Consider the following 19,375-nt stretch of genomic DNA (forward strand, 5'->3'; position numbering starts at 1 on the left):
CTGGAAGAATGGTCAAACATTCCCATAGACATATTCCTAAATCTTCTAGATGGCCTTCCCAGATAAGTTGAAGCTGTTATAGCTGCAAAGGGTGAGCCAACTCAATATTGAACCCTACGAACTAAGACTGGGATGCCATTAATGTGCGGGTAAAGGCAGGCGTCCCAATACTTTTGGTAATATAGTGTACATACACATACATTTATTATCTGAAAATTTTATTTAAAAAAATAAAAACAGAAATCTTCTTTTCTTTGACCCAAGTTCTCTTCCCTACATGTCCCTTTCCGCAACAGACCAAAACTAAGGTACGACTTTATCCTTGTAGGTTTAACTATTTTGAGTCTCCCGGGCAGCAGAGTTTGTCCTTTCACCTCTCCTGCTTGTCTTTTCTCCCTTCCTCAACAGTGTTCCTTCAGCACAGTATGTCATTCCTGTTGCTTCCTTTACATTAGTTTAGTTACATAGCTATACCTGCAAAAGGGTCCAGCCTGGAGTGACCTAACAGGACTTCATTTTCTGATTAAAGTTGCACTTTAAAGCTTTACACACTATACAATTTTATGCAGATTTTTTCCTTCAGATTTACCAAAACCATATAATATGAGCTCAAACCTAAGGCCCCTTTCACAATGGGGGGGAGGTGCGGTGGTGGTCTAGCGCCGTCGGAATTGCGTCGGTATTTGGCCGTTAGCGGTGCGGTTTTAACCGCCGCTAGCGCGGCCGAAAAAGGGTTAATACCGCCTCACTTTCTAATCTATGGTGGCATAGCAAGTTTTCTGTCAGTAAATTTGCTGGCAGTTTGTAAAAATCTGTGATTTTTACAGCTGTCAGTAAATGTCCATAAGGGGAATTTTATGTCAGTAAAAATCGGTCCTCCCCCCCAGACAGGTTAGTGTTGGCTCTGCAAGTATAAGAAAGGTCCCCTTGACAGCTTGATGCAGCACCAGCAGCCACTTATCCAGGGGCAGTGGTCCGCATTTGCCAATCCTGCTCCTATTGTTCCAGGTGCGGAGTTAAAGGGGTTGTAAAGGTTAGTTTTTTATTTTCTAAAAAGGTTCCTTTAAGCTAGTGCATTGTTAGTTCACTTACCTTTTCCTTTGATTTCCCTTCTAAATATTTTTTTTTCCTTTGAATTTCTCACTTCCTGTTTCTTCTCAGTAAGCTTGCCCCCATAATCTGGCAGGGGGTTAGTCAGCCAGAACAGCTTACTGAGGAGGAACAGGAAGTGCGAAATTCAGACAAAGAAAACAAAGAAAAAAACATTTAGTAGGGAAATCGAAGGAAAAGGTTTGTGAACCAGCAATGCACTAGGCACTAGCTTAACCACTAGCCCACCGCCCACCGTCATATGATGGTGGAACGATGAGCCTCTTGTTCTGTGCGGACGTCATATGACGTCACGCGCTCCAGAGCCACTAGGGGGCGTGTGCGCCGCTTCACTGGGAACCCGATGTGTGTGCCCGGCCCCTGTGATTACCCAGTAACTGAGCAGGACCGTGGATCTGTGTGTGTAAACGCACAGATCCACGTCCTGTTAGGGAGAGGAGACCGATGGTGTGTCCCTTGTACATAGGGAAACTGATCGTTCACCTCCCCCAATCAGTCCCCTCCCCCCAGAGTAAGAATCATTCCCTAGGGAACACATTAACCTCTTGATCGCCCCTTGGTGTTAACCCCTTCCCTGCCTGTCATATTTATACAGTAATCAATGCAATTTTTATAGCATGGATCGCTGTATCAATGTGAATGGTCCCAAAAATGTGTCAAAAGTGTCCGATGTGTCCGCCGCAATATCGCAGTCACGATAAAAATCGCAGATCGCCACCATTACTAGTAAAAAAAAAAAAAATAATAAAAATGCTATCAATCTATCCCCTATTTTGTAGCCGCTATAACTTCTGCGCAAACCAATCAATATACACTTATTGCAATTTTTTTTTTCCAGCAAAAATAAGTAGAAGAATACATATCGGCCTAGGAATTTTTTTTTTTTAATTGATATTTATTATAGCAAAAGTAAAAAATATTGTGTTTTTTCCAAACTTGTCCCTGTTCTTTTGTTTATAGCGCAGTAAATAAAAACCACAGAGGTGATCAAATACCACCAAAAGAAAGCTCTATTTGTGGGGAATAAAATTATAAACGTTTCATTTGGGTACAGTGTTGCATGACCGCGCAATTGTTATTAAAAGTGTGACAGCGCTGAAAGCTGAAAAATGGCTTGGGCAGGAAGGGGGTGAAGGTGCCCTGTATTGAAGTGGTTAAAGGAACCTATTTAGAAAATAAAAAACAAACCTTTACAACCCCTTTAACTCAATTGTGCTCCACCTGATGCCTCTCTGTGTGCTTGCCCATGGCCCCACAGCTACATTATAAATCTCCTCCTGAGCAACCTTCTACAGCCGCAGGTCTCTTACAGGTTGTTTGAGGGTGGGAGTAGAGCACTGTACTGAGGGAAGGGGGTGATTTTGGGGGGAAAGAGGGCACCCCTGTACTCTGCACTCTGTATGCAGTGCACCCCTGAAACTTGCACTCTGTATGTAGCACACACATGAACTCTGCGCTCTGTACTTAAAGCGGTGGTTCACCCTCCATAACAACATTTTAGCATAAAATGAGGCATAGTAGCGCGAGCTACAGTATGCCTGTCTTTATTTTTTTAGCCCCGTACTCACTGTGCAATCGTAGAGACAAGATTCCGACTCCCCGCGGGGAATGGGCGTTCCTATGGAGAGGGAAGGTGATTGACGGCCGGCTCTGGCACGTCACGCTCCCCGAAGACAGTCGGAACAGGTCTCGGCTCTTCACGGCGCTATACGGCGCCTGCGCACAGACTATGCACAGGCGCCGTGAAGCGCCAAATCCTATTTCGGCTATTTCCGGAGACGCGTGACGTGCCAGATGCGGCCGTCAATCACCTTCCCTCTCCATAGGAACGCCCATTCCCCGAGGGGAGTCGGAATCTTGTCTCTACGATTGCACAGTGAGTACGGGGATAAAAAAATAAAGACAGGCATACTGTAGCTCGCGCTACTATGCCTAATTTTTTTTTTTTTGATTATTAATAGGGTGAACCCCCGCTTTAAGTACACTTCTGGTAATTTAATGCTTTTTTAAGACCCTCCCACTGTTAGTGCAGGAGGTGATACTGCTGCCTCCTGAATGTGCCACATTGAGCTCAACGGGCAAGTTTGACAGGCGATGCTGCCTGTGAAACTTGACATGGTGAGTAAAAATTGCTGCCCTATGAAGCCAAGTATCAAGGCCATGGCAGCGTGTACTCACCCAAGCAGCTGCTATGTTAATTTAGAGGTAGGTGGCCAGGGAGCAGTTCTTTTTAATCATCTTTTTCTAGGTCACTCCCACTCTTGTTTAGTGGATGGAGGCATTTCCAATTGTTTATGTCACAAATTAGCACAATGGTTTATTAAAGTGATTGTAAAGTCTTAATTTTTTCCTATAAGAAGAAAAATTATATACTTACCTGCTTTTTGCAATGGTATTGCACATAGTGGCCCTGAACTTCCTCCTCTTGGGACCCCCCACCAGCGCTCTCGGCTCCTGCTTTACCATTTGCGTGCCTCCATATCAAGCTGTGTGCTATGGGGAACCCTGCTGTGAGTATACAGGAGACACACACAGCGCAGCTTGGCCCTGCCCCCGCTATCTTCTCACAGGGTTTGATTGACAACAGCAGGAGCCAATGGCCTCTGTGTCTTGTAAGGCGGGGGACAGGGACCAGCACCGCTGTAGACAGGCACATCCCTGGATCAAGATAGGTAAGTATATAGGGAGTTGGAGGGGGTGAAAGCACTACTGGGACATTTTTTACCCTAATGCAGGGAATGCATTTAGGTAAAAAAATATATTGCTTTTAGAAAATAAACTAAAGTTAGTTGTAGTGCACTAACACTATATTATGTCATTTTTTGGCAAAATATCAAAGATGCAGTTTCACTGAGTAAATAGATGCGCAACATGTCAAGCTTTTAACCACCCCCCGTCTGGCCAATGTAGATACTGTATATGACCAGGCAGAAGCAGCACCAATTCGGATGGATGTACCCATACTGGCTGCTCGTGCACTTCCTGGAGTGCGCAACAATGCAATCTGTGACCACTGTGTCCAATCACAGATCGGGGAACAGGGCTGCTGTGATTGGCCCTGCACCATGTGATTACTATGACCAATCACAATAGTAAATAGTGTCTGTCCTTAATGACGCCATTGTTTACTACTGTGATCTCTGTGACTGGTCACAGTGATCACATGGTACAGGGCCAATTACAGCATGCTCAATAGTTGCATGAATGCAGCTGAGCACTGTCAGAAATGATTGCTTATAATGATTGCCATTATGGCTGTGCAAGCAATCAGTGTAATAAAAAATCCGGAATTATTTCTTCACGTTACACAGCATGCAAGCTGGGCTAGTACCTGACTAGTGTGTGTGTGGAAATTAACCAGAGAGACTCACTCACCTGGAGCAGCTTTTCTTGTTTCAAGCCAGCAACAGTGCTCCTGATCACTGCTACACAAACCCCAATGTCAGAAGACCAGTGCAGCCAGCAACTGTATTCCTGTTTACCATTACACCAGTGCAGTGTTGCCTCTGCCTGCTGTCTGTCCTTGCCTGTTTATTGACCTTGTTTCTGCCTGCCACCGGATCTGCGCATCTGACCGACTATGTTTCTGTAAGACACCAGTTCAAGACTGAAATAGACAGTTAGTACTGTACTATAGGACCGATCAATTTTCAAATATACTCTTTGTACCATAGTTTGTAGACTAACTTTAACACAGGCTAAATAATATACATTGATTTTTGCTATTTTTTTAACCACTAGGGGCTAGGCTTGCCACCTCATCCCTTTAATCACAAACACATATGGATTACACATGTTCTGTGGCTAGTGTAATGCTGATATGGCACCAGATGAGTTTAATTACCACCTTAATCAGCCACAGAACCTGTTAAATTAATATGTGTTCTGGTTTAAAGGGATGAGGTGGCAACCCTACTAGGGGCCCGCACTATAGTCGAATGATGGCTACAGCACGGACCTCAATTGCCGGGAGGACGTTAATAGACGTCCTCCCCTTTGCATGCGATGTGATAACCGAGTCACTGAGACTCGGGTGATCACATATCCGGTCCCGGCCCCTTACCAAGTGATCAGCTGTCAGCCAATGAGAGCTGATCACGTGATGAAAACAAAGTTCGGTAATAATTTTTTTTTCCCCCTCGTCCCCGACAGCGTGAGGAGAAAAAAAAGCCGATCACTGGCTTCTGTGTATGGGACATCCCCAGTGGAAGAGGCACATCAGCCTCATTAGTTCACACCAGTGCCCCCTGCCAGTGACCACCAGTGTCGCCTGTCAGTGTCAATCTGTACCACCTATCAGTGCCCATTACTGCCACCTATCAATGCCCACCACTAGTGCCAGTCAGTGCCTCAGTGTCACCTAGCAGTGCTGCTTTTCAGTCTCACCCATCAGTGCCCATCACTGCCATCCATCAGTGCCCATCACTGCCATCAGTGCCACCTATTAGTGCCAATTCTCAGTGCCCACCAGTGCCACCTATCAATGCCCTTCAGTGCCACCTCAGTGTCACCTCTGTGCCCACCAATGCTGCCTCTCAGGGCCCATTAGTAGCACCTTATTGGTGCCCACCAGTGCAGCCCATCAGTGAAGTCTATAGGTGCCCATCAGAGCAGCCTCATCAGCGTACATCAATGAAGGAAAACAATTTTTATAACAAAATATAAAACGTTTTTGTATTTTTTTTCTTTAATTCTGTATTTTTTTTTGTTTTAACAAAAAATAAAAACCGCAGAGGTGATCAAATACCACCAAAAGAAAGCTCTATTTGTGGGGAAAAAATGATAAAAATGTAATTTGGGTACAGTGTTGTATGACCGCACAATTGTCATTCAAAGAGTGAGAGTGCTGAAAGCTGAAAATTGGTCTGGGCAGGAGGGGGGTTTAAGTGCCCAGTAAGCAAATGGTTAATAAAGAAATGTGGTAGAATGCATTTTGACCTAGATTTATGAAAAAAGATTATTTATTTGTAAAATAACAAAAACTATGAGAAATATTTTCCATTTTTTTTTTCATTTATTTAGCAAAAATAAAAAAAAAAACACCAAAAGACCTAGAGAAAGCACGGACTCAAAAAAATATATTACATTAATTTGGGTACAGTGCTGCATGACTAGTTGTCATTCGAAGTGTGACAGTACTGAAATCTGAAAAATGGCCTGAACTGGAAAGGGGTGAACCAGTCCGGACACAAAGTTAAATTTCATGTTCCCATGAAATGGCAACACATTTTGGTACCCAAAAGTGTCCATAGGTCAGGCTTTAAAGTGATAGTAAAGTCTAAGGCCGTGTACACACGGTCGAACATGTCCGCTGAAACTGGTCCGCGGACATGTCCGACCGTGTGTACGGCCTAGCGGACAGGTTTCCAGCGGACAAAAGTTTCTTAGCAGTTTGTCTTATGTCCGATGGTTAGTACACCTAATCGGACATGTCCGCTGTTTATGACGTGTAACCAGCGTCCCAAAATCCCGCGCATGTGTCGAATTGATTCGACGCATGCGTGGAAGCATTACACTTCCGTGTTTGAGAACGTCGGTGTCTTCTACGTCACCGCGTTCTCTGTCCGCGGGGATTTTGGTCTGATGGTGTGTACACACATCAGACCAAAAGCTCCCAGGAGACATGTCCGATGAAAACGGTCCACGGACCGTTTTCATCGGACATGTCTCCTTGTGTGTACGGGGCCTAATACTATTCTTAAAAATTTTCCCTCATCCTTCTCCTACCATTTCTGCATATCCTGTATAAAAAAAATCTGTATACTTACTTTTAGGTGCATGTGACCTTTCCATCCCAGACGCTCTACATTCTAATTTATTCATATATATATATTTTTTACCCTATTCTTGTTTTTGTGGTGGGGGTTAAGTGCTGAGGTATACCTTTCATTCTTTTACACTTTTTTTTTACTTACATTTATTGCTATTAAGGTACATAGATAGGGGACCAAGAGCCATGGGGACCACAGTGCTTATGGAAGCTATATTTCTGGAGGTGTGTCATTGTCAATAGGATTTGAGCTTGTATCATTGGCCTCTGCAAGAATTTTGCAAGCCCAGTCAAGATCTATTATGAAGTAATAAAAGCGGTTTCTCTACAGGAACAAGGCAAAAGACAGTAAATTAGGCTGCACTTTGTTATAATTATTATCCTATAATAGACATGTGCACACAGAAATATTTTGTTTCGGAACTTCGTTTTCGTCCGAAAAAAAAAAAATGTATTTAGTTACTCCCGAAAATTGTTTTTAGTTATTTTGTTTAGCTAAAAAATGCATTTGTCCAAAAATCCGAATTAATTAAGGTCAAATCTGTCATTGAAGGCTTATGGTGTCTGTCGAATGTTCTAAGAAGTTTCGACGGAGCAGCTAATCGTACATTTCTGGTCAAATGTTCCGCCTACAAGCTATAGAAGAATTCTAATGTTGTATGACACTAGTAATAATTATATTTATGAATTATTATTACTAGTCAACCAACATTCAAATTCTTCTATAGCCTATGGGCAGAGCATTTGACCGGAAATGTACGATGTACGTTCTTCTTAGAACTTTCGACAGACACCATAAGCCTTCAATGACAGATTCGACGTTTGTATGTTTTTCCCTGCATTGTCGAATCTTCGTCGTTCATGTCGAATGAACACAGTCTCTATAATGTCAAATCTTTTCTCTCTATGTCGAATCTTTCCTCTCTATGTAGAATAATCTTGGACTAATAGAGTTAGGTTAGGCACATTTGACCACAGGTTCGATAGACAAAGATTGCTATTGTTAGCGTCATGTTGAATCTTCTATCTATATCGAACTGTTATAGCAACAAAAACGAAAATAACAATTTTTTTTATGTCAGATCTTTCGGATTTCGGGCGTTCCCTTTCGTTTGTTAAAACGATAATAAAAATACCCGAAAATGCATTTGAACGAAAACGAATGCACATGTCTATCCTATAACTGTGTTTACAGGTTCACAATCATCATCTTTCTTATCCCTATTGTTTGAGCCAGCTTTTCACTCTTACTTTTGTATTTTGTGTTTTATATTTCGTTATCGTGTTTTCACACCCTCACTCCTTCATACATTTTTTGCAGTTGCTCACTGCATCTGGTTGGTCCTGGTTTGTGACCGCTGTGTGTTTTGTGCCTGGTGGCCCTTTCCACAGCTCCCAGACAAGACTCTCATGATGCTTTTCCATTTCACATCCATTTTTTGCCGGTGAAGGGTTCTACATTCCATATAGGTTGTTTGGTTGGTGGGAAAGTTATATCTTTACTGCCCATCAACTTTGATCTATTGGCAAGTGTTTCCTTTTTTGCAGATATCCTCCTTTGGGTACTCGTTTTTTACTATGGTATACCAATGACATGTTTTTTTGGAGATATCCTTTTGAATATTTATATCTCCTGAAGAAGTGAACGTTGCTTCACGAAACACATTGGGGCAGATTCACATACAATTACACTTGCGGCGCGTATCAGAGATACGCTACGCCGCCGTACCTTACCTGGCGTACTTTCAAATCCACAAAGATTTTGCGCCGTAAGTTACGGCGGCGTAGTGTATTTCTGGCGGCAGAATTAAAATTGGCGGGTTTCATTTAAATGAAGCGCGTCCCCGCGCCGAATAAACTGTGCATGCGTCGTCCAGAAATTTCCCGCCGTGCTTTGCGTGAAATGACGTCGCACCGACGTCAATTTTTGAACTTAGACGTGAGTTACGTCCATCCCTATTCACGGACGACTTACGCAAAAAAAAATATTAAAATTTCGTTGCGGGAACGACGGCCATACTTTAACATGGCAAGTCTATCTATACGCCACAAAATAGCAGCTTTAACTATACGCCGGAAAAAGCCAACTAGAGACGACGTAAGAGAATGCGACGGCCGTGCGTACGTTCGTGGATCGTGGGAAAAAGCTAATTTGCATACCCGACGCGGAAAATGACGCAAACTCCACCCAGCGGACGCCGAAGTATTGCATCTGCGATCCGAAGGCGTACGAAGCCGTACGCCTGTCGTATCGAACCCAGATGCCGTCGTATCTTGGTTTGAGGATTCAAACTAAAGATATGACGCGGGAAATTTGAAAGTACGCCGGCGTATCAGTAGATACGCCGGCGTACTTGCTCTGTGAATCTGCCCCATTGAGTTTTGTCTTTATATGCATATATGCTATTATACCATTTTTGGATACATTTAATGTACTTTTAATATGATTTTAATTATGTATGTAAATAAAAGCTTGGATTTTTTTAAGAATGTATTCATTTGTTTTTGTTTGGTGCAGCTCCTTTAAAGTCCCACGGGCAATTTCTATTCATGAGAGTTCGAACAAGGCAAAAGAAAATATAGTACTGGACATTTTCTAGAATGGGCTAGATGTGAGTATTGCCTGGACATACTGTATATTTAAAAAAACAGGGCAAAGTGATCTGAAACCAGTCTGTGTGTAGCCTGTTACAACCTTAACCACACTGAAGCTCACTTTAACCAGAGCCTAATGCCCCATACACACAAGCGGAATTTCCGCCAGCAAAAGTCTGATTTGAGCTTTTCATCAGAAATTCCGACCGTGTGTATGCTCCATCACACTTTTGCAGTCGGAATTTCCGCCAGCAAAAGTTTGAGAGCAGGTTCTCAATTTTTCCAACGGGAAAAAAAACACGCATGCTCAGAAACAATTCGACGCATTCTCGGAAGCATTGAATTTCTTTTTCTCGCCTCGTCGTAGTGTTGTACGTCACCCAGAACTTTTGTGTGACCGTGTGTATGCAAGCCAAGCTTGAGCGGAATTACGTCTGAAAAACCATCCAACTTTTTTCCGACAGAAATTCCGCTCGTGTGCACAGGGCATTCATTGAAAACTTCCTTGTGTAACTCAAAAAATACAACATACTCCACAGGGGTGTTTTACTAGAGTTTATTTAAAAAAGAAAAATCATATCAAATGTTTACCATCATAGGTATAGTGCAGACAGCAAAGGGACACAGCAAGAAACAGAGGGCTCGACAAACAGTCACCTTGAAATTTAAGAGACAGGTATTTTAAGAGAATTTTATTAAACAGTGATTTAGGTTAATTATTCTCAGATTAAACACTACTGTTTAGATAAAATATGGTATTCATCTGGACCATACAAACATTTTCACCATGTTTTGTTAATATTAAACTAAAAATTACAAAATTAGAATCTGTACCTTATCTTAATTTGCTTTTACATGTTGTGTACAGAATATAGTAGTATTGTAAATTCTCAAATTAGGCCCCTTTCACATTGGCGGACCGTTCGTCCGTTTATTACAAGTCCGTTTACGGACTTGTAATGCATCCCTATGGGATCGCGTCCGTTAGCGGATGGAGCATCTGCTAACGTCCGCAACCATCCGCGTCCGTCAGGATCCGTTTTTTTCGGACGGAAGAAAACCTTATTTTTCTTCCGTCCGGCGGAACGGATCGGATGAAGACGGACAGACGGTCCGTCTTCATCCGATTCCCCATAGGGGAGAGCGGAGGAAAGACAGGGCGGTCTCTGCACAGTGTGCGGGGACCGCCCTGTCCGCCGACAGCTCAGCGGGGATTATGGATGATCCCCGCTAAGCCGACGGACACACACGGAGCGGACACAAAAACGGTCCGCTCCGTGTGAAAGAGGCCTTAGTATATATTGAGGCCTCACACTGCAGTTCTCAAACACGTCCATTTTCTCGGGGTCCTGCTCATTTATGAGTTTTAAGAACTGTAACTGTCCAAACTAAAATCAGGACAATTCACAGGTGTGGAATGGGATTCCCTGATAATTTGATATATAAAAAAAATATGTGACCTTCATAAAAGATAACAAAAAAACAGAAGAGACGTGCAACAGCAGGCAAGAACATATTTGATCAATTCGTTTTTTGTGCTTCTATCAAAGTGGTTGACGAGCAAATAGTGTGAATGAAAGGAATGTTTCTCTTCAAACATCTTAATATTGTGCATATCAACTGTAATGGTTCACAACAGAACTTTACAACCCCTATTAAATACAATTATAAAAATATGGAAGCATGTAATGTAGGTCACAGCAAAAATCACTTTCAGGTGAAAGTTACATAAGAAACCTTAAATGTGTGGTAATTAAAATACACTACAGATATCTTTCAATTTTTTTTTTTACAAATGTTGAGATTCTAAATTACCCCTAGCTCAAACCCTAAGGGCTACAGTATAAAAAAATGTCTGACGAAGGAATTGTCTGCATTGCTCATGAGAACAAATAAGCCAATGCAGGTTAGAAAACAAGGGAAAAGCGAACAAATGGCTATTTCTTATTAAACTTTAATACACAAAGCACTTTGTTTAGTGGTTATAGTTCAGTGCATGAGTACTGAAATATGTCTACAACAAGCTAGTTTTGATTTACAGTGCTGAGCTGCTTTAGACATGTTAGGGTAACCAAACACTCCTTCCACAGGTCATATGATGGTTTTTGGTTGTTTAGGAAAGATTTTGCTGAATTCATAGCACAACAGCGCAGTGTAAAAGTACAAACAGTTGCAAATGGTAAAAAGGGACTAATGAGTGTTAAGCTAAAGAGCATCTGCAACATGTACTAGACAGTGTATATGCATACCAAGTGAAAAATATATTGTTCATACCCCTTGGGTATGGACAGCCCCTGACCTCTGGACCACTAGCATAATGTTGAATAAAAACACTACTTTATGAAAAAAGTTGGTTATGGTATCTAAGTTTGCCGATACATAATTAGCTTGATTTCATAGCTTGGTGGTTTTATACTTGCAAAAACAACATAGAGTATCCAAGCTCAAACTTACCGACCAATCAGCAACCAACCAAATTCACCTGTCTAAGGCCGCTTACACACGGTCGGTCCAAACCGATGAAAACGGACTGAAGTCCAGTTTCATTGGTCCAAACCGAACGTGTGTACGGCCCATCGGTCTGTTGTCCTTCGGTCAAAAATTTTAGAACTTGCTTTAAAATCGAACTGATGGACCACTGCCCGATAGGTCCAAACCGATGGTTAGTACACAAAAGCATCAGTTCAAAACCTGCGCATGCTCAGAATCAAGTCGATGCATGCTTGGAAGCACGTCGTGTGTTTTACGTCACCGTGTTCTGACCCGATCGGTTTTTGAACTGATGGTGTGTACGCACATCAGACCATCAGGCCACTTCAGCTGTGAACCGATGAAAACGGTCCGTCGGACCATTCTCATCGGTTTGGATCGATCGTGTGTACGCGGCCTAACAGTATGCGTTATACTTGACCTGCATATGACAAATTGCTTAATGGCTAAGCTCATTTACTTGTTCTTTTAATCGAGTGCTTACATTGCAGAATTCAGGAAACAGACGAAAGCTATACTTGGCTTTAGTTAGGGGGAATAATTAGACCCAGGAGCTTTTTCACCCAAAATGCATATGCACTGTTTTGTGTGGTTTGAAAAAGTCCTTAGTAATAGTAACTATAATAAGTTAACAAATGCTGTACCAAGTTATTTTTGCTCAGCAAGGATAAATTAACAAGAATGTACCAGCATTTTCCAACCTGCAGGATCTGTATGGAGGTTTTCCATTTCCTTATTTGTGACCTACACACTATTATTATGACAAAATAACGCATATAGTATAGATCTCCCATAGAGTATGGCCAGCATTATATTAAATACATCTTTGCATTTACCAAGGAGAATCGAAGCTGCTCTTCAAAATAGTATTTTCACTTTTTTCCTCATCTTGGCTCATTAGCCAATCGTCCGTAACCTGTACAGAAGACATATGATCATTTGATGACTGAACTAACTTCTTATCATCAAAATCTTGAAGTTTCAGTTCCTTAGAAGACCAGCTTCTTTGTGGCTCTAGTGGTTTAGTGTTGCTGGCTAAGGGATTACTGTCGCCTGTTGTGCTTACCGTTCCAGCAAAATCCATATCTAGGTCTATTAGACATCCTTCCTTATGATTGTTGTTGTTGTTATTGGAATTTGAAGATACATCAACCTGAAGCAAACTTTTGTTGCTTTGTAACACCTGAAGGTGGAAAGCTGCAGGAGCAGACTTTTTTCTCCTTGGAGGCACTGCTGGGATTAACGAATTACACTCAGATGTGCAACTATTTTCTGTTGGTGAAAGTATTTTATCACCTTCTTTCGTTTTTACAGTTTGAGAAGGCAGCATTGTCCTTGGTTTGGGTACTGGGTATATTTTAGGCGTTTCACTTATGTCTGCAGTTTCTACTTTGTGCTCCTTTTTTGAAATCAATGCATTGGTTGAGAAGTCTGCAGGGCAAGTATTGTCCATCTGCGCCTCTGGTCTGGATGCCAGAAGTGCTGTTGAAATAGATAAACTATTTAGATCAGATTTTGATTGGTCTTCAAGTATAGTAATCAAACCCGTAGATTCAACATCAGTTGCTGCTTGTTTTGTAGGATGGGTTTCTGTACACACCACCAGTTTTTCAGCAGACTGCAATTGAACTGAATCACTTATTCCTGATACCTCAATTTTCTTAACAGATGCAGATAACATAATATCTGAGAGTATTTCTAGATCAGCTGAATTCACTGATGGTTCTGGTTTTGGTTTTGCAGGTACTCGAGGTGGAGGCCTCAAAGGTGTTAAACCATCTGAAACCCCAGCATGATGTGCCAATTTTGGAGGTACTTGTGGTGAGTTTTTTTCACTTGATGGCTGATGTTGCTCTGTCTTCTGTTCTGGATTAAGTAGCTTTCCAAAAAGATAAAGTGTTTATGTAAATTAAAGTACTGCCAAACAGCTTAAATATTTAATATGCACAAAAAATAAGAATTGTAACTTATCTTGGAGTACAGTACAGGACTGGTATTCATAGACCATTGGTTAAAAAGGTGTCACCTTCAGGTAACTGGTCATCTGCAAAATCTTTTTTGTAAAGCTTACCCTACAACTTACCCATGTAACCCTGACCACTTCATGAGGCTTCAGTGAAAGCAATTTGAAGTAATTCAATCTCTGTCCAGTACTGTACTCTAAAATAAGGAATTTACAGGCAAGTCAAAATTCTCATTATCTTTATAGTATAGCACAGAATTGGAATTCATAGACCATGGGACGTACACAAACAATAAAACTGAAGGCATAGCAGCCTGTAACTTACCAATCTGAAACAGATAAAAAACACAAAGGTTAAAAGAACCCAAACAAAAAACAAACTTAAAGCTCCTTGTAGCCAAAACTTGCATCAGGTGAGGCCTGTACGTCCACCTGGCAGACCTTAAAAAAGGTGGGAACAGAGGACCAGATGGTAGCCTTGCAAATTTGAGATACAGATGTTAGATGCTAAAAAGTCACGAGATACAAAAAGCCCTGGTGGAATGGGTTCTGATGGGAAAGGGGGGAACATTTTCCTTCAGGGTGTAGCCCTGAAGATGAGTTGTCCGATGCACCTGGCAACAGTGGAGCGCGAAGTAGGGTGTCTATGAGGAACTCCAGGTAGACCAAACAGGGACTTTGTCTTGCAAAAAAGGCAGTGTCTGCCAAGTAGACTGACAGCCCTAACAACATCCAAACAATGTAAGTGACATTCCTTGTCATGTTTTTGGAGCAGGACAAAGGGATGGACGGACAGTGTTCTAAATTAGGTGGAAAGAAGAGACCACCTTAGATATAAAGAACAATTTTGGTCTCAAAACCTCCTTAAAGTGGTTGTAAAGTGCAGCAGCCCCCCTAATGCTTACCTGAGCCCCTCTCGATCCAGCATTGTCCATGAGAGCCTTGCCTCTCTGGGGACTCACACAGCTGATTGGCACAATGGCTCCCACTACTGCCAAAAGCTAAATCGGGAGAGGAAGAGGCGGGGCTGAGCCATGGCTCTGTGTGTGAATGGACATACAGAGCAGCAATGGCTCAGGACCGCTCCTGCTTGGGTGCCCTCAGATCAGTGCGAACTGTCAGTTCAGACACCCATGCGATACGATTCTGGTGCGGACCAAAAAAAGGGTCCTGCACGATGTGGTCAAAATGCGATGCAAATATGTATGGCCAATATCACATCACACAGGCACTGCATGTGATTTGCACTGCAGTGCATTGCGAACCACATGCGATATCACACAGTACACCAGTGTGAACAGGGACTAGGGCAGAAAGCTATCCATTGAGGGTATTCAGGGCCAAACTCTGGTGAAAACCAGACTGAAGAAAAGCCAAAATATGGTTAAGCCTTCTGTCCTCCCACGATGCAAAGAAGGTCTTCCATGAATGATGGTAATTCCATAAGTAAGGTGGGATTAACCAAATCAGTGATACTCCTATCCGTTAAAGCCAAGGACTGAGAAGCAGGATGGAACAAGGGGCCTATGGAGCAGTTTCACACTAAGGCCTCGTACACACGATAGGTTAACCAGAGGACAACAGTCTGATGGACCGTTTTCATCGATCCAAAGCGATCGTGTGTAGGCCCCATAGGTTATTTAACCTTAGGTTAAAAAAAAGCCAACTTGCTTTAAAATTAACCTATGGCTTCCTAACCAATGGTAAAAAAACGATCGTTAGTAGGCACGTCTATCAGTTAAAAATCACTGCATGCTCAGAATCAAGTCGACACATGCTTGGAAGCATTGAACTTTTTTTTCAGCACGTTGTTGTGTTTTACTTCACCGCATTCTGATACGATCGGTTTTTTAACTGATGATGTGTAGGCACGACGGACCATCAGTCAGCTTCATAGGTTAACCTAGGACAATGGTCCTCCAGACCGTTGTCCTCTGGTTAACCTATCGTGTGTACGAGGCCTTAGACATTGCTCCAGGAAAGGGAACAGCCATTAACCTGAGCGGTATTCTGTGTTTCCTGTAGGCCATCTGCAGAATGTATGCTATTCTGCCTTTTTGTCCCAGCTTTCATGTGACTGTGATCCACTATTATTTTAGAGAGGGAATCACCAGTGTGGGGGTTCAGGAGTGTAGAAAAAACATGGGGGTTTGTGTGTCCGGGGAAGAAGCAGCTAAAACCCAGGTGCTGACAGAGTTCCTGTGGTTTTGTCCCTGTAGAAAATGGCCGTGGGAATGCAGCAACTTACTACATGATTTCTCGGCTGAAACATGCAGGTGGAAACATCTGCAAGGTATGACACAGTTATAGTACCTCCTCCTTCAGAAAATAGGAGGGAAATAAAACACAGAAAATGCTCGTTGAAATGAGGCAAAATACACGGGTTAAACAATAAAGTGAACACCCAAAGCCTCTGCCCACTAAACTGCAGAGTGTGCCAAGACCTGTGGATAGTATTGTTTAAAGCCAGGAACTGGAGTCTGTATACAGTGAAACCCTGTCATTTCTGATCCACAACATTGGGTCATATAAGCCGGTTACAGTGGGCATATACCTAAAGGGGTTTTCAGAGACTGGGAACCTTAGAAATGGACCATGGCCCTGGACCTGTATAGCACACTACAGCCAACTTTAAGCCAAAATAGGTGCCTAATGCAGGGCCCAGTGCCCGGAGCAAACATTACATTTGGGCCCCATGTATCCAGAAACTGCTAGGTAGCACAAGGCAAAAATCAGCCAGATGTTGATATAGGATTCAGATAGTAAAAAACTTCAGTCGTTTTAAAAATAAAAGAATACTTCTCCAGAGAAGAATAGGCCCATCACCTAAGGACACTAACAAAAACTGGAGCCCCACAGAGTGAGTGGGGTTATATTGGTACAATCTAATATATCATGAAGCAGCATATAACCTGTGGTGTATGAGGCCAGTTCTGTGTCCTGTACTGTACAATTATGATATAATGTACATTTTGCAACAGCGTTCTGAAAACCATACTAAAATAATATCCAGAAAACATACTGTAGCTGTTCATGTGTGTATACTGATATAATAAAAATTGTGTGCTTTCATTTACTAGACTATGAAAGGCTTCCCTTGAGGAATCCATACAATGCTAAATTAAATTTTTCATAACTACATGTGCACATATTTATAATAGGTCTGGTCTAAAAAAAAAAAAAAAACATTGGTTGGATTTAAAATTTTCCAGATCCTAAAAGACCTGGTGGTAAACAATGAAAGCAGTAAAAAGTGTGAATTTTCTTCACTCAGAATATTATCTTTTGTTTTTTGTTTTTATAAAAGCTCATCAAAATGTGACCAGGTCCTTCTGCATTAACTTATACAGTATATGTCTCAAACTCTTTACTCTCAAACAGTGGCTTTTAAGCTCCATTAATACTAATGCTGCATACACACAAGCAGAATTTCCAACAAGAAAAGTTGTTGAGCATTTGGTCGGAAATTCCGACCGTGTGTAGGCCCCATAGGACTTTTTTTATCGGAATTTCCCACAGCAAAAATTTGAGAGCTGACTCTTACATTTTCAGATGGGAAAAGTTCTTGTCGGAAATTACGATCGTCTGTATGCAATTCCGACGCACAAAAAACAAGCATGCTCGGAATCAAGTCAACGCATGCTTGGAATTAGGGTTGTCCCGATACCACTTTTTTGAGACCGAGTACAAGTACGATACTTTTTTTTACTCGCCGATACCGAATACCGATACTTTTTTTAATGTCATGTGACAGTGGCAGTATTTTTTTTTTTTTTACAGTGATTTTTTTTTTGGGGGGGGGGGGGAGTGGATTGTCAGTGTGTTTTTTTTTTTTTATATTTATTGCAATTTTTTTTTTAATCAGCCCTGTTGGGGGTCCTTGGAGAGATATCAGGAGTCTTAACAGACCTCTGACATCTCCCCTTTAAGACAGAGAAAGAGACTAAGGACACAGATTCCCCAGTCCCTTTCTCAGCAGCCTCAGCTGAAATGAATAGAGAAGCTTCTCTCCATTCATAAACGGAAGCATCGTAAAAACACAGGTTACGATGCTCAGTTATGCGAATGGGCAGAGTCAGTGATTACTGACTCTGTTCATTCTGAAAAGGTAGGAGCCGCTAAACCCACTCTTTATCCTGACAGATTGAGGGGGGAGAGCGGCACAAGGGGGGGGGAGAGCTGCACGGACGGGGGGAGAAGTCAGCACGGAGCACGGGGGACTAGGCAGCACAGAGCACGGGGGACAAGGCGGCACGGAGCACGGGGGACAAGGTGGCACGGGTGACAAGGAGGCACGGAGCATGGGGGACAAGGCGGCACAGAGCACGGGGGACAAGGCAGCGTGGAGCACAGGGACAAGGCGGCATGGGGGACAAGGCGGCACGGAGCACGGGGGACAAGGCAGAGCGGAGCACGGGGACAAGGCGGCACGGAGGACAAGGTGGCACGGAGCACAGGGGACAAGGCAGCGCGGAGCACGGGGACAAGGTAACACGGAGCACGGGGACAAGGTAACACAGAGCACGACAAGATTGCATGGAGCACGGGGGACAAAGGCAGCACGGGGGGCGAAGGCAGCGTGGGGGGAGAAGACAGCACGGAGAAGACTTGCAACTCCCCTGCCACACTGACCGCCCAGGTATCGGGTGAAGTATCGGAGCATTACCCCCGAGTACAAGTACTTGGGGAAATGCTCGGTATCTGTACCGATACCGATACTAGTATCGGTATCGGGACATCCCTACTTGGAATCATTGAACTTAATTTTTCTCGGCTCGTCGTAGTGTTGTACGTCACTGAGTACTTGATGGTCAGAATTTTGTGTGACCGTGTGTACGCAACACAAGCTTGAGTCAAAATTCCATTGGAAAAAAATACACGGTTTTCTTGTCGGAATTTCCGATCGTGTGTATGCAGCATAACATTAATACTGGTACTGGTGGTGTTCAGTACTGTTCTGAAAGCCTGATACATATATTCTTCTTGCTTTTAATAATTTCTTAGATTTCCCATAGATTCTATTGGTGAGATATTACATGAGTGACATATTAAATCTCCTGCTTCTTCTTGGATAACAGATTTGTGCCCCCAATGCACTAAAACATTCTAATAAATACAATCTAAAATGAATGTCTGAAAGAACACAGCTACACTTTAGGTAGAAAATTCCCCAAATCCCCACTCCTCCACTTTAGCTGCTCTACCCTAGAATCAACCACCCTGTTGCCTACCTTGTTGTGGTGTCTACATCAACCTACATTTTGAAACATAGTAGAAATTTACCATCCAATCTGATATTTGTAAAATGTATCTATATCATCTAAGTGGATAATGTTTACAATAAATACAGTTGGCGCTGGTATATGTTTGTCCAAAGGCAAAGTACAATATATTCTTTTAATAAAAACTTTAAATTAGAATTCATATTTTTAAAGTGGACCTTGCAC

At 42.5% G+C, this 19,375-nt stretch overlaps 1 protein-coding gene across 2 annotated transcripts in view; it reads right to left on the reverse strand.

Moving 5' to 3' along the window:
* Positions 1 to 12,300: 12,300 nt before the first annotated feature.
* Positions 12,301 to 19,375, reverse strand: part of SYNJ2 (synaptojanin 2) — a 206,682-nt gene continuing 199,607 nt past the window's right edge. For both annotated transcript variants that reach the window (XM_040350954.1, XM_040350955.1), the window contains exon 27: positions 12,301 to 13,844. In XM_040350954.1, coding sequence (XP_040206888.1) covers positions 12,798 to 13,844 — 1,047 coding nt within the window. In that variant the 3' untranslated portion in view covers positions 12,301 to 12,797. The remainder of the gene's footprint in view (positions 13,845 to 19,375) is intronic.

Source organism: Rana temporaria, chromosome 4, assembly GCF_905171775.1.
Source record: "Rana temporaria chromosome 4, aRanTem1.1, whole genome shotgun sequence".
Taxonomy (NCBI): Eukaryota; Metazoa; Chordata; class Amphibia; order Anura; family Ranidae; genus Rana; species Rana temporaria.